The sequence below is a fragment of the Protomyctophum parallelum genome, assembly GCF_964188405.1.
Source record: "Protomyctophum parallelum genome assembly, chromosome: 19".
NCBI classification, from domain to species: Eukaryota; Metazoa; Chordata; class Actinopteri; order Myctophiformes; family Myctophidae; genus Protomyctophum; species Protomyctophum parallelum.
In genome coordinates, this window is record NC_139717.1 from 42,520,318 (window position 1) to 42,536,510 (window position 16,193).

Below are 16,193 nucleotides of genomic sequence, written 5' to 3' on the forward strand. Positions count from 1 at the left end.
GAGGGATAGACAGAGAGAGAGAGACACTGAGGGAGGGAGGGATAGACAGAGAGAGAGAGAGAGACACTGAGGGAGGGAGGGATAGACACAGAGAGAGAGACACTGAGGGAGGGAGGGATAGACAGAGAGAGAGAGACACTGAGGGAGGGAGGGATAGACAGAGAGAGAGAGACACTGAGGGAGGGAGGGATAGAGAGAGAGAGAGAGAGACACTGAGGGAGGGAGGGATAGACAGAGAGAGAGAGAGAGACACTGAGGGAGGGAGGGATAGAGAGAGAGAGAGAGAGAGACACTGAGGGAGGGAGGGATAGACAGAGAGAGAGAGACACTGAGGGAGGGAGGGATAGACAGAGAGAGAGAGACACTGAGGGAGGGAGGGATAGACAGAGAGAGGGAGACACTGAGGGAGGGAGGGATAGACAGAGAGAGAGAGAGAGACACTGAGGGAGGAAGGGATAGACAGAGAGAGAGAGAGACACTGAGGGAGGGAGGGATAGACAGAGAGAGAGACACTGAGGGAGGGATAGACAGAGAGAGAGAGAGACACTGAGGGAGGAAGGGATAGACAGAGAGAGAGAGAGAGACACTGAGGGAGGGAGGGATAGACAGAGAGAGAGAGAGACACTGAGGGAGGGAGGGATAGACAGAGAGAGAGAGACACTGAGGGAGGGAGGGATAGACAGAGAGAGAGAGACACTGAGGGAGGGAGGGATAGACAGAGAGAGAGAGAGACACTGAGGGAGGGAGGGATAGACAGAGAGAGAGACACTGAGGGAGGGAGGGATAGACAGAGAGAGAGAGACACTGAGGGAGGGAGGGATAGACAGAGAGAGAGACACTGAGGGAGGGATAGACAGAGAGAGAGAGAGACACTGAGGGAGGGATAGACAGAGAGAGAGAGAGACACTGAGGGAGGGAGGGATAGACAGAGAGAGAGAGAGAGACACTGAGGGAGGGAGGGATAGACAGAGAGAGAGAGAGACACTGAGGGAGGGAGGGATAGACAGAGAGAGAGAGAGAGACACTGAGGGAGGGAGGGATAGACAGAGAGAGAGAGACACTGAGGGAGGGAGGGATAGACAGAGAGGTAATCAAATCTTTGTGAATGAGAGGAAAATCACCCTCACTCCCCTAAAGTCCCACTGCCAGCTCCCTGTGATGTGTGGTGTAATTAAATAGATCAACTCCTGAGTGTGTGTGCCTGCCTGCCTGCCTGTCTGTCTGTCTGTCTGTCTGTCTGTCTGTCTGTCTGTCTGTCTGTCTGTCTGTCTGTCTGTCTGTCTGTCTGTCTGGGCAATGTAAACTATCATGCCAATAAAGCCCTTTGAATTGAATTGTTTGTGTGGCTGTGTGTGTGTGTGTGTGTGTGTGTGTGTGTGTGTGTGTGTGTGTGTGTGTGTGTGTGTTTATCCTTAAGTGCATGGCTTTAACAAATCAGACCCGTCTGAACTGTACTGTACTGTACTGTACTGTACAAGCCCTCCTCCATGGCCTCTGTGTGTGTGTGTGTGTGTGTGTGTGTGTATGCGTGAATATTATTATCGTAATGCCATTTGGAGAAAACGCAGTATATATAAATGCACCATCGACCATTCCTCTCTCTCTCTCTCTCTGTGTCCCCTACTTTGTCTCATGCTGAAGCTCTCTCCTGCTGTACAGTACAGTATGCTAATGGTCTGGCTGTCACACAGTAGCACTTGACTGGATGCTCGCCTCTCGGGTCCCTCTGGGGCACGCACGCACGCAGGCACGCACGCACGCACGCACGCACGCACGCACGCACGCACGCACGCACGCACGCACGCACGCACGCACGCACGCACGCACGCACGCACGCACGCAGGCATGCACAGTACAAATGGAGGTGTGTTGCTTTAAGGATTATTATTGCAGTGTGCGGCCATAGCTCTAACCTGGGAGAGAGAGAGAGAGAGAGAGAGAGAGAGAGCATGAGAGAGAGATGGGGGAGGGTCTGTACAGTGGAACAGGAGGCTGGCTCTCTTCTCATTTCATCCTCATCTCTCTCTCTCTCTCTCTCTCTCTCTCTCAATCTGACACATTTCCCTCCCCCGTAATCTTCCTCTACCCTTGATTCATTCTCGATCGCCCCACTATTCAACCATCTCTACCTGTATGTCCATCTGTCTTACCATCTATATCCTTCCCTCAATCAACCTGTTTTTCTCCTCTCCCCCGTCTCTCTCTCTCTCTCTCTCTCTCTCTCTCTCTCTCTCTCTCTCTCTCTCTCTCTCTCTCTCTCTCTCTCTCTCTCTCTCTCTCTTTCCGTAAGGAGCTCCAAAACGTTCTCAGATGAAAGTGCATTTTGCACATTCGTTTGTAAATCAAGATCCCAGGCACAGAGTCCAAGTCCCAAGTCGCTTGAAAAGTCAACACGGCTGTCTGCCATGCAGTGGATTTTAGAACGATTGATCCTTCTGTCTGCCGACAGGCCTTAAAGGGACACTTCACCCTTTTTGCTAACAAATATATGTTAATGACATTTAGGAGCTTTAGAACACTTTCCTGGGGGTCTTTATGTGTGTAATATGTGGTTTTAGATATTTTAGATTGTATCAGTGAGCCCAGTGTCTCTGATGTCATGGACACTGGGATCACTTACTTCCTGGACTACATGTGTACTCAGTAAGACAGACCTCCCCTATCCACAAGGAGGAGCAGTGCACCAAAGTATTTTGGGAATTGTAGTCCAGGAAGGAAGTGAGACCAGTGTCCATGACATCAGAGACACTGGGCTCACTGCTACAATCTAAAATATCTAAAACCACATATTACACACATAAAGACCCCCGGGAAAGTGTTCTAAAGCTTCTAAACGTCATTAACATATATTTTTTTGCAAAAAGGGTGAAGTGTCCCTTAAATATGAAGATGCCGATTTCCTTTTCCAGCTTTGGCACATGCCCACATAAGTGCCGAAACTATTAGTAACTGAGTTTGCTGAGTCTGCTGACTATGGTATTATTATTACATGCGCTCAGCTGTAAGAATAAGGATAAGGTTTTATTCATCATCACTAATTTGTCGTCTCTGTCAGGTGGAAACCTCATCATTTGAGGATTCAAATTCTAGAATAAAAAAAGGTAGCGGGTCTGCTACTTTTGAGGCTTTTGTGTGACGCTGAAGGATGAGCAAGCGGGGCATTCATTTACGAAACAAAACACTACTTCTAACTAAAAGTTAGAAGTATAAGCAGCAACGGTATTGGGACATTAATTGTGGATCTATAATTTTCGGGTGCGGGACACCACCGTATGACGTAGCGTAAAAAACAAGAGTCAGTAGTACAGTCAGTTTCCAATACATTCTGGTGTGTCTATTGCAGTGCTTCCCAAAGTGGGGTCCGGGGACCCCCAGTGGTCCTTAACCCATTCTGACCTGAGATCAGATTCATACGAGGTTTCCACTGGACACACACTGTGTCTGATGAACCCATTCTGACCCGAGATCAGATTCTAAAAAATGTCAGTCGTTCTTCGATTTTTCAAAAATAGCAGACCTACAAGCTCGTATCGCGCCACTCGGTGGCGCGATATGAGCTTGTAGATCTGCTATTTTTAAATAGCTAAAGCATAACATGATGCCAACACCAAAATGGGTGCACGTTCAGCATGGGTTAATTGAGGGAGTTCCAGCTAAATGATAGTTTGGAACCAAATGGACCCTTATGAGTCTGTAACTCTGAGAGTGTATAAATGTACACAAATGTTCCATTTGTACACTCTCAGAGTTAAATTAACATTGATTTTACAATATAAATTGGGGGTCCCAGAGATAGAAATGCTATTAAATGGGGGTCCGTAGACTAATACTAATCCATGTCAAACTGGGGGTCCTTGAAATTAAACGGGTTGAGAATCTCTGCTAGAGCCGTAAAAATCTTCTCTCGTGGGGGTCCCTGGCATATCTCTTCAAATGGGGGTCTGTGGGCTAATTAGTGTCAATTTGGGGGTCCTTGATATGAAAAGGTTTGAGAACCACTGGTCAATTCAGTATTTAAGTCCGACGTCATTTTGTAGTGCTACGTTACGTCCGGGTCCAAGTGGCACCAGCTCCCGTCCGCATCTCATTGTAAATAGCATATCTAAACGCGTGAATCTTTTTACAGTGACGTTATTTTTCAGAAAGGAAGCCATTGAGGGTTAAAATGGGTCTTAATGCTTCCAACTCGAGTGGAATTATTAATGTTTTGTACAAGTGTCCATGACAACAAAAATATATGATGTGGAGACAATAAAGACTATTATTATCATTATTATTGAAGGTGGCAACAGTCCATTTGATCGGTAAAATATTTCTGGGGTATATTTAGAATGTGTGCAGGCTTGAGTATGTTGAATCTAGTTTGCATTATGAGGATTTATTTGACACAATAAAATAAAATGGCGATAGTATTCCATGTGGGACAGACAGCCTGTCACTGTCAGATTTGGGAGAGCAGCGCAGCTTTGTTGTTGCGAGGAAAGCGGTAAAAGTAGACTTTCGTGGTTGTTTTCGTCTCAGATTTAGTCCGACGGAGCGTCACAGTATAACTCCATGGGGACACAAAAGCGACACAAAAGTAGGACCCGGAAGTATCTCAGGAGGGGGCGCTCACGTCACAGCTAAAATACTGAATTGCATTGAGACACCATAATGTCAAAAGATCTGTGTGTGTTTTATCGACGTCCTTGCTCTGGGTGTAGCACTCAACCTCTGCCGAGGCTCCTGTCTGTGGCAGTTCATATACAGCACAATGGAACACATCACTACAAATACATCTCAGCCACAAGTATGAAAGCAGCAGATGCCCCCCCAAAAACACATAGGGGCCGAACCCTATAACCAGATAACCCTTCTTCAGGATTCATATTCAGAGAGGCTCCGATAATCGGGGCCGATATTCACTCTGATCGGTGATCGGCATTTACCCCATCTGGAGAAACCGATCATTTTACCTTTAAGTGGTATAAATGTCAATTTAGTATAACATCATTTTGCATTTTTGTGACCCAAACATTCTCCCCTTCCTCCCCACACACAGGAACAGTTTTGACGTGGGTTTTGAGACATATAATCATTTTGGAAATATTAACCCATTCTGACCGGGCACCCATTTTGGTGTCAGCATCATGTTATGCTTTAGCTATTTAAAAATAGCAGATCTACAAGCTCATATCGCGCCACCGAGTGGCGCGCTACGAGCTTGTAGGTCTGCTATTTTTTGAAGAATCGAAGAACGACTGACATTTTTAGAATCTGATCTCAGGTCAGAATGGGTTAATCAGACCAGTGTGTGTCCAGTGGAAACCTCGTATGAATCTGATCTCGGGTCAGAATGGGTTAAAATGTGCAACATTTCACAAGATCGGTATCGGACCTATATCGGTATCGGACGATCATGAGAAAAACAATCGGTGATCGGTATCGGTCCCAAAAGACCTGATCGGAGCATATTCAAAGGTAGCAGATCTACTTGCTTTTGTGTGACGCTATATGATCAAGTAGGCTCTACTTAGGTTAGTAGGGCGTTCATTTACAAAAGAAAACACAACAAGTTTGAATATGGAGATATATTATGGAGGTTTCTGCCCGACAGCGACGATATAAAAGAAAATCACACCCGCGTGAACTGAGCAGTGCAGGCTGTGTGTGTGTGTGTGTGTGTGTGTGTGTGACTGTGATTGTGTGTGTGTGTGTGTGTGTGTGTGTGTGTGTGTGTGTGTGTGACTGTGAGTGTGTGTGTGTGTGTGTGTGTGTGTGTGTGTGTGTGTGTGTGTGTGTGTGTGGGGCTGCTCAACAGTGTGTGACCCGAATGGGCCGGCAGGGGTCAACATAGGTCGTACTCTAAACAGACAGACATAGAGACAGACGGACATAGAGACACACACAGCCCTTCATTGTGAGCGGCGTGCGCCGCTCACAAATCTTGCCTTCTCGAATTGTATGCGCTTTCCGCCTTTTCCATTCTTCCATGGAACGTTTGAAACCCATGTTTATGTATACATTTTCACCCACGTCTGTTCAACGTGGCGGCAATCAGGCACTAATCGGATCACAAGGGGATGAAAGAAAAACACTGGGATTTCCGAGTGTGATGAATTCACGAGACTGACACTCTGTGGTCAACATGCTACGAGAGAGGCAGAGTAAAACTATCCAAACCACACAGCGTGGAAACAGCATAACCCATTCTGACCTGAGATCAGATTCATACGAGGTTTCCACTGGACACACACTGGTCTGATTAACCCATTCTGACCTGAGATCAGATTCATACGAGGTTTCCACTGGACACACACTGGTCTGATTAACCCATTCTGACCTGAGATCAGATTCTAAAAATGTCAGTCGTTCTTCGATTTTTACAAAAATAGCAGACCTACAAGCTCGTATCGCGCCACTCGGTGGCGCGATATGAGCTTGTAGATCTGCTATTTTTAAATAGCTAAAGCATAACATGATGCTGACACCAAAATGGGTGCCTGGTCAGAAGTCTCGAATAAAATCTTAGTCATCTGAAAAGTTTTTGTCTAGTTTTAGTCGACTAAATATAAGATTTTAGATCGACAATTTTTTTTTTTTGCGTACAAAGAATATTTAGCCATGATGCCTTGATTTAAAGTTCTCAATGGGCCCAAAATTTAAGGCCCGGCCCTACCCTATACCCTAACTGGGTCGGCCCGAGGCTCGGTCCGACTCTAAGAATTACCATAATGTTAGGCCCAAAGCCCGATAAAGCCCCCCCCTGCATATCTATGGCTTTCACCAGAGGGAGGGATGGCTTTGACCAGAGGGAGGGATGGCTTTGACCAGAGGGAGGGATGGCTTTGACCAGATGGAGGGATGGCTTTGACCAGATGGAGGGATGGCTTTGACCAGATGGAGGGATGGCTTTGACCAGAGGGAGGGATGGCTTTGACCAGATGGAGGGATGGCTTTGACCAGAGGGAGGGATGGCTTTGACCAGAGAATGGCTTTGACAGGAGGGAGGGATGGCTTTGACCAGAGGGAGGGATGGTTTTGACCAGAGGGAGGGATGGCTTTGACCAGATGGAGGGATGGCTTTGACCAGAGGGAGGGATGGCTTTGACCAGAGAATGGCTTTGACAGGAGGGAGGGATGGCTTTGACCAGATGGAGGGATGGTTTTGACCAGAGGGAGAGATGGCTTTGACCAGAGGGTGGGATGGTTTTGACCAGAGGGAGAGATGGCTTTGACCAGAGGGTGGGATGGTTTTGACCAGAGGGAGAGATGGCTTTGACCAGAGGGTGGGATGGCTTTGACCAGAGAATGGCTTTGACAGGAGGGAGGGATGGCTTTGACCAGAGGGAGAGATGGCTTTGACCAGAGGGAGAGATGGCTTTGACCAGAGAATGGCTTTGACAGGAGGGAGGGATGGCTTTGACCAGAGGGAGGGATGGCTTTGACCAGAGGGAGAGATGGCTTTGACCAGAGAATGGCTTTGACAGGAGGGAGGGATGGCTTTGACCAGAGGGAGAGATGGCTTTGACCAGAGGGAGAGATGGCTTTGACCAGAGGGTGGGATGGCTTTGACCAGAGGGAGAGATGGCTTTGACCAGAGGGAGAGATGGCTTTGACCAGAGGGAGAGATGGCTTTGACCAGAGGGTGGGATGGCTTTGACAGGAGGGAGAGATGGCTTTGACCAGAGGGAGGGTGGCTTTGACCAGAGGGAGGGATGGCTTTGACCAGAGGGAGGGATGGCTTTGACCAGAGGGAGAGATGGCTTTGACCAGAGGGAGAGATGGCTTTGACCAGAGGGAGAGATGGCTTTGACCAGAGGGAGAGATGGCTTTGACCAGAGGGAGAGATGGCTTTGACCAGAGGGAGAGATGGCTTTGACCAGAGGGAGGGATGGCTTTGACCAGAGGGAGGGATGGCTTTGACCAGAGGGAGAGATGGCTTTGACCAGAGGGAGAGATGGCTTTGACCAGAGGGTGGGATGGCTTTGACCAGATGGAGAGATGGCTTTGACCAGATGGAGAGATGGCTTTGACCAGAGGGAGGGATGGTTTTGACCAGAGGGTGGGATGGCTTTGACCAGAGGGAGGGATGGTTTTGACCAGAGGGTGGGATGGCTTTGACCAGATGGAGAGATGGCTTTGACCAGATGGAGAGATGGCTTTGACCAGAGGGAGGGATGGCTTCCTGGACTGTGGGGATATAGGCTAAATACGGGAGGGAATTTATTAGTTTACTGGCAGTGAAGATCTGCTGTGGCAGCAGATTATTATCGTCATGTCGGGTGGAAACCTTGTATGTCCAAAACCCTTACTTTTTAATTCAATTCAATAAAAAATCACACCTGTGTGAAGTGAGGGGCGCTCTTGTCGTCGTACATCATCCAATAAAAAATGAATATACTTCATGAATTCATTTGTCAATTTATGTTATTATGTAAGACGACAACTGAATTCATGTGATTGGTTAGCCGATTTGCTTGTCTACATATGACGTACATTTCTCTCATTGTCAATGGCAAATGTGAGACGTGACAGGACGAAAAGCTGTATATAGGAGGGGCTAGCGGACCTCAAAAATAATACAATAGTGAAAATAGCCGATCTACAACCTGCAGCTATAGATCGGCTATTTTCACAATTGTTTGCGACACTCTTGTGCGATGAAGGGCATTGATTTACGGAAAAACCCATACAGAGATGAAATATGGACATACAAGGTTTCTGCACGAGTCTCGACGGCAACCATATATTTTCACTGCATGGTGGCTGATAACCTTATACTGTATGTCCAAAACCATGTTATACTGTATGTCCAAAACCTTATAGTTACAAAACCGCTACTGTACAGACAAAAAAATCACAGATTGAGGCTTTAAACCTTTGCTTTCATATGAGATATCTGACCGAGACTATTACAGATTTTATGGAAGATGCTGCAGCATATTGCTATAGTTTGACCACATCAAATGCTCTAAAATAATAACCGAAAACAGACGATCTACAAGCTCTCAATGTGATGGCGATGGCTTCTATATCCCATTCTGACCTGAGATCAGATTCATACGAGGTTTCCGCCGGACACACACTGGTCCTGATGAACCCATTCTGACCTGAGATCAGATTCTAAAAATGTCAGTCGTTCTTCGATTTTTCTAAAATAGCAGACCTACAAGCTCGTATCGCGCCACTCGGTGGCGCGATATGAGCTTGTAGATCTGCTATTTTTAAATAGCTAAAGCATAACATGATGCCGACACCAAAATGGGTGCCCGGTCAGAATGGGATATGGAATCAAAAAGACTGAAATCAGTCATGGCGACTGAGAACTTTAATCCATCCGCATGGCACTTTAGGATATTAAAGATTATAAAGATAGCAAAAAAATAGCTGATCGTAATGCAACGCGTCGCTACATCGTGTTGCATGACACGTATACGGTCATAATGACGACGTGCAAAACAGGTTCTTAAGGGATTTTACAGTTAGGCCATGTGAAGATTGGCAATTTTCTGTATTCTCTGTAAACCACCATTGTATACAACAATAATGCAGGGCGAATGATTAATCAGACTACCGGTGAATCCACTTAGCCGATTATATAAACTCTAGTGCAATTCATTGATAAATAAGAAGATTATTCGACTAACCTACATCAACAAGATTAAGTCGTTTATTTGGTTATAAATGTCAACGGAACTGTGTCAGTATAGCGGCCGTTCCTATTATTAATATTATGTGTCAGATAATATTGTGTTTGTGTTACATTCACTATACCACTCTGTAGAATGGAATTGCTTCATTTCTCTTGCCACCTGTGTCCCCTCCCTTCTGGCTATGAAGAGACATTATAAGAATTTTCTCTCTCTCTGTGTGTGTGTGTGTGTGTGTGTGTGTGTGTGTGTGTGTGTGTGTGTGTGTGTGTGTGTGTGTGTGTGTGTGTGTGTGTGTGTGTGTGTGTGTGTGTGTGTGTGTGTGTGTGTGTGTGTGTGTGTGTGTGTGTGTGTGTGTGTGTGTGTGTGTGTGTGTGTGTGTGTGTGTGTGTGTGTGTGTGTGTGTGTGTGTGTGTGTGCATGCGGGCGTAGCAGCATCTACTATCAGATATGAGAGCAGACGGACTGGAGCCATCAGATGAATTAACGTCTGTCACTCCTCCCCTGTCTCTCTCTCTCTCTCTCTCTCTCTCTCTCTGTCTCTGTCTCTGTCTCTGTCTCTCCATCTCGTCCCTCTTTCCAACACGTGCTTATGCATCCGTGCCTCTCAGCCAATCAGGTGTCGGAGAGGAGAGGAGAGGAGAGGAGAGGAGAGGAGAGGAGAGGAGAGGAGAGGAGAGAGCGCGGGGGGAGGGGGGAAGGGCAGTACCAGCAGCCTCTGGGGCCGGCCGCCCAGCACTCTCTCATCACAGCTGGGAGGGGAGGAGGAGGAGAGGAAGAGAGAGGGAGGGGAGAGGAGGATGTAGGGGGTGGAGGTAATCCAATGAGACAGAGAGAGAGAGAGAGAGAGAGAGAGAGAGAGAGAGAGCGGCAGTGTGGGGGCAACGCCTCGCAGCAGCGGGAATTTCTCTCAGTCTCTCCGTTTCTCTCATCTTCCCTCCCTCTTTTTTTCCCCCTCTCTCCATCTCAGGAGTGGACTCTCTCTCTCTCATCTCGTCTACCGTCCAGTCTTCTCTCTCTCTCTCTCTCTCTCTCTCTCTCTCGCTCTATACGTGTGGCTGGGAGAGTGTCTCTCCTCTTTTCAACCCCCTCTCAATTTGCTTCCTTTTTCCTTTCTCCCACCTCTCTCTCTCTCTCGCTCATCTTTCTCCCCTGCCGTTCCTCTTCTCCGCGGTCCAAAGGATGCATCATCAGCATCATCACCATCGGTTACCCAGAGAGGCAATGGGATTTTCTCCACCGCTCTGAATCGCGTTCCGTCGTCTATCGGACTCATCTCTGTCCATCCAGCTGAGTGGGCTGACTGCTACTAGTGGGGAAATAGGTTAGTGTGCCTTAACGGCGGTGGGCGGTAGAGGTGATTGAGGAGAGAGAGAGAGAGAGAGAGAGAGGGGAGGGGAGGGGGAGATGCCTGCCTGATGGTAAGCACTCCTCTAGCTCCCCCGCGGACCACTCAGAGGACACGTTCCCCGGGATGCCCGGATCGCTGAACTCCGACCTTCTCGAGGCTCTCGACGTAACTCCGTCAGACGACACAAAAAAAAAAGACGTCGTCGTCGTCATCGAGAGATAAAGACACAGTGAGGCAGGAAAAGGAAATCTCGCGCCGTCTTTTGTGTTGTTGTCGCCGAAGCCGGCAGCCTCTTGAGCTGCGTATAGCGTGTGTGCGTCGGCTTGTGTCGTGTAGTAGTCGGCGAGTAGTGGTGGAGGCGGGCGCCGCGCGCCGCCGCCGTCATGGACATCAACCTGCAGTCTCATCGCTTCTACTTCCCCCAGATCTACTGCGCCGAGCCCGGCGCCGCGCAGCCGCCGCAGCTCGCCGAGTTCAAAGTCAGGTAGGAGACCTGCTCTGGGGGGAGGAGGACAGAACACTGGAGGGTTTGGGTGTGTGTGTGTGTGTGTGTGTGTGCGTGCGTGTTGGACAGATGGATGTATGTACAGACCTATCAGAGAACCAGCGCTCGCTCAATGCCTGAGTCGGCAGTATATGAAACCGGAGCCTTGACGTATATAAAAGCCTAATTGATACTCGGGTTCGTGCAGCGGGGGACGGGGGTGTCACGCATGCACCGAAAACAGCCGATCTACAAGCTCACAATGCGTCACATACTGTGTTGCATTGTGAGCTTGTATAGATCTGCTGTTTTCATATACCATCTGGCTTTAATGTTTAATGTTTAAATGCCGGCGCTGCCTGCGACATGGCTTTGCAGCGTTTGTGTGACGGATTACAAGATATAGCTAGCTATACCCCCGCTGCTGCATAAACAGAGTATATGAAGCATCTTTATGTGCGATGCGAGAGAGAGAGAGAGAGCTGGTTGCCCTTGCAGGGGGAGAGAAGGGGAGATGTGGAGGGGAGGGGGGGGTGGGGGGGTGCATGGCATGCTAATGATGTATTAGTTGAGAGAGAGAGAGCGCTCCGGGGAGGAGGAGGACACGGGCAGGGCATTCATGGCGGTGCCAAGTTTGGACAGAGGGGAGGGGGGGGGGGGGGTGACAGTGATGCAGCTGTGTCGTGGTCGCCGTGCCGTGGGACTCCCCCCCCCCCGCGATGGTCGATCATCCCTTTATATCGGCCGTCTCTGTGGCTCTTTTGTTCTCGTGTTTGTGCCCGCGCGCCCTCTCTCTCTCAATCCATCTCTCTCGCTCTCTCTCTCTCTCTCACCGCTTTGATTAATTTCCTGCCGTCCCCGCATCCTCTCGTTAAACGAGAGGAGCCGAGCTCTCCGGGGGGATGCTGTATAGTATACTAGCATTTGGTGGCCAACGCCTGTCGCCATGGCGATTGAAGATCGCAGACGCATGCTCAGATTATATGTGTGTGAGAGAGAGAGAGAGACTGTGTGTTGACTTCTATACGGGCTCTTTGTCTCCAGCTCCGCCGGCGCGGTTCGCTGGAGAGTGTAGCTGTTGCATGATCTGCACGTTAAAATTAGGGCACACCTGGCTGACGCTGTCGAAAGGTCCACTCGTGGAAATGTGTTTCCTTTCACTTCACGAAAGGGGCTCACCTGTTGTTACTGTGCTCTGGTGTCCTCTAAATAAACACTCACCCCGAATGACTGACTTTCTGTCTGTCTGTCTGTCTGTCTGTCTGTCTGTCTGTCTGTCTGTCTGTCTGTCATCCGTCATCAATCCATCCCTAGTAGTTTCAGGTAGTCCCGACTCCGTGTCAGCTGAGTCAGGGACTCAGTGAAATTAAAACCTGAAATTAGAACCTGACAATGTCTATAGGCTTGCTTTCTCATCATTCATTTGTAGTACACACACACACACACACACACACACACACACACACACACACACTACTGGTCTACTACTTCCCAGTAGTAGAAACCATATCGTCTCTGTCGGAGACGGGCTGCGTTTCGATCTGCTACCTTTCATGCTTTTGCGCGATGCTACAATTTACAATATACAATTTAGGCATTTAGCAGACGCTCTTAATCCAGAGCGACTTACATTAAGCAAGAACAAAAAGCATGGGAATACATCACATAACAGCATTTATCATGAAACATGCGTAAGCTAAGAAAGTAACAGTGGAATATCTATACAATGAAACTATACATATAAACTATACATATATACTACTATGCTATACATATGTACTATGGCGTGCTATGACTATATACAATGCAATTATAGTGCTGTCTACATAACATGCTATAAGTCTGTATCAAATGCTATCTAAGTCTACAGAAATGCTATCTAAGGGGTTAGGGTAAGTGCTATGGGCCATGATGGAGTCTGAAAAGGTGGGTTTTCAGACTACGGCGGAAGATTGGGAGTGATGCTGCAGTTCCGACTGCAATGGGAAGTGCATGAAGATGCTGTAGTATGTATCAAGCAGGGTGTTCATTTACGAGAGAAACGCAGTTACAATATGGAGATAGGAGGTCTCTCTGCCCAACTTCAGTACTATATCCCTATGGAACAAAAATGGTGTGGTAATCCGGTGTGGCGATATGCTTCATGATTCCTGCTCGTAACACATCTGATTAGTGCAGCTGTGAGGGACTCAGCCATAGTTTTGCGCCGCTAAGCAGTTCTTCTCCTGCTATAAGCTCTCAGCTTGGCGGCTTGGCCAGAGCTCCATCATGCAGGCCACATATACAGTATAGGAGAGCTATTTAGATGGCCTACAGGCAGAGCCTCACCACCAGGGATGTGCTGGGCTAGGCCTGGGCTATATGACTTCAAATATCTATCCATATGCACCAATTAAGTCTACGTGTGTACGTCTGTAATCTGCGTAACTCGAGAACAGTTTGCCCCACCGACTTCAAATTCGACACACGCGTTTCACACCACCACCACAGGGAATGCAGTGCCCGGCCTCGAGTCGGCCGGACACACGGTTTTCCAGAACCGCCACAAAAGGCCTCTGCCCGGACTCTGGACATAGCTCCATACTGTATCAATTCGTTGATATATGATAACAAATATATGTGTAATTTAAAAAAAAATCCTAACTACACTACCAGCCCTATGCTGGTCCTTCTAATCTACATCACTGGTTCCCAATCACTGGGGTCGGCACTCGAGTCCCATTGGTGGGTCGCGGACAAATCTTTATGTATTTTGTTTACGACATTTTGTTTTTAATAATTATTTCAAAACATAAAAAAAACATAAAATACATACAAATACATTCCCCAAAAAAGCTAAACATTTCATGAATTAAAAACAAAATTCAAAGATTCTTTAATTAATTTCATGAAGAAATAAAATAAAATGTAGAAGACAAATGTTTGTTTGACTGCGGAACACGCTAAACCCGTCTTTTTTCCCATTGTCTTTCCCTGCGGAACACGCTAAACCTGCCTTTTGTTTAATTTGCCGTTTTTGTTAACTTTTAACCCATTCTGACCGGGCACCCATTTTGGTGTCGGCATCATGTTATGCTTTAGCTATTGAAAAATAGCAGATCTACAAGCTCATATCGCGCCACCGAGTGGCGCGATACGAGCTTGTAGATCTGCTATTTTTTGAAAAATCGAAGAACGACTGACATTTTTTTAGAATCTGATCTCAGGTCAGAATGGGTTAATCAGACCAGTGTGTGTCCAGTGGAAACCTCGTATGAATCTGATCTCAGGTCAGAATGCAAAAAAAAAACCCCGCGGGCGCTGGATTCCTGAGGCTCAATGCACTGCCTGCGGTGCGTGTCGGCCGCTTTCCGCTTGATCCGTTCCATTTATGTTTCACATCGCCGCGGTGGTGGAATCCCTGATTCAAACAAACGATGGGACTATTTTCAGGTGGACTTTCATGAAATGGAGTTTCAATTGTGACGCCGTGATTCTTCAAAGGTTAGTGTATAAACACCGGCAGGGAACGGGAGTTAGATATTTATTCATGTTGTGAGCTTGTAGATAGTCTATTTTCACTAGTAGATATTTTCACTAGTAGCTATTTACTAGTAGCCGGGGGAGAGACATTTCTCTTTTGGGTCACAAGCTAACACGTTTGAAAACCACTGTTCTATACCAGCCCTATGTGCTGTACTTCTACACTAGCAGCATGCTGGTCTGAAGGAACAGAAGGTAGCTGAGAGAAAGGATGAGGTCGGATGATGGGATGGGATGAGGCTGCTGGATGAGCTTTGAGATTTAACAGTAGTACTGCAGTCACTGATTCAAAGCCTCCACTTTGGACTAAAGGTGAAGATTCGGCTAGAATAAGACTAAAGAGTCTAAACGCCCCACTATGCAGATAAGGTGTTAAAATAGCACAAAAAAAGGCAGATCTATACAATCTCACAATGAACGCAACCTGTTTGAGCTTGTCGATTCTGCTATATTCAATATCTCTTGAAGTATGGCTGGTGCTTAGTCCTCTATAGGGAGCGTAAACATGCACAGCACATTTCATGGCAGTCCAGTCAATATCCTGTTTGGAAATGAAGGCGTCCATAGCCTATTCTGGAAAATCTCTCCTGAAAACCAAATTTCCGTAGACTTGATCTTGTGTAATGTTCTTGATTACTACTACTACTACTGTATATCGTGACAATGTTACAGGTAAAAGAAGAGATACAGTAGTATACAGATACATATTGCAGATACAGGACAGGGGGCAACAAGCCACACATTTAGTGCAACAGGCGTACCGTACCGCATGACAGACTGTTGAAAACATGCTGGGAGCTCTGCGTCCTTCTCTGTTTATCCCATTCTGACCTGAGATCAGATTCATACGAGGTTTCCACTGGACACACATTGGTCTGATTAACCCATTCTGACCTGAGATCAGATTCTAAAAAATGTCAGTCGTTCTTCGATTTTTCAAAAATAGCAGACCTACAAGCTCGTATCGCGCCACTCGGTGGCGCGATATGAGCTTGTAGATCTGCTATTCTTCAATAGCTAAAGCATAACATGATGCCAACACCAAAATGGGTGCCCGGTCAGAATAGGATAAACCACAGAGTCCATCCATGCCCTTATTGATCGTTTCTAACCTCTAGATCTGTTACTCTTACTATATGCGGTGGCCAGAGTGACCCTTCCCCTGGTAGTTCACGTCTCGCTCCACTAGCCACCTTATTGGCCT

The 16,193-nt window shown here is 47.2% G+C and overlaps 1 protein-coding gene across 3 annotated transcripts in view; it reads left to right on the forward strand.

Annotated features, from left to right (window-relative positions):
- evlb (Enah/Vasp-like b) overlaps positions 1-16,193 on the forward strand; it is a gene marked incomplete at its 5' end in the record, with an annotated part of 90,337 nt that overhangs the window by 14,814 nt on the left and 59,330 nt on the right. Inside the window, one exon of one of the 3 annotated variants that reach the window (XM_083790945.1) lies at positions 11,367-11,467. The exons of 1 other annotated variant lie outside the window; for it this stretch is intronic. In XM_083790945.1, the coding sequence (XP_083647071.1) occupies positions 11,367-11,467 (101 nt within the window). Of the gene's footprint in view, positions 1-11,366; positions 11,468-14,826; positions 14,951-16,193 lie in introns of those variants that run through there. One more of the 3 variants, XM_083790944.1, reaches the window with a different exon arrangement.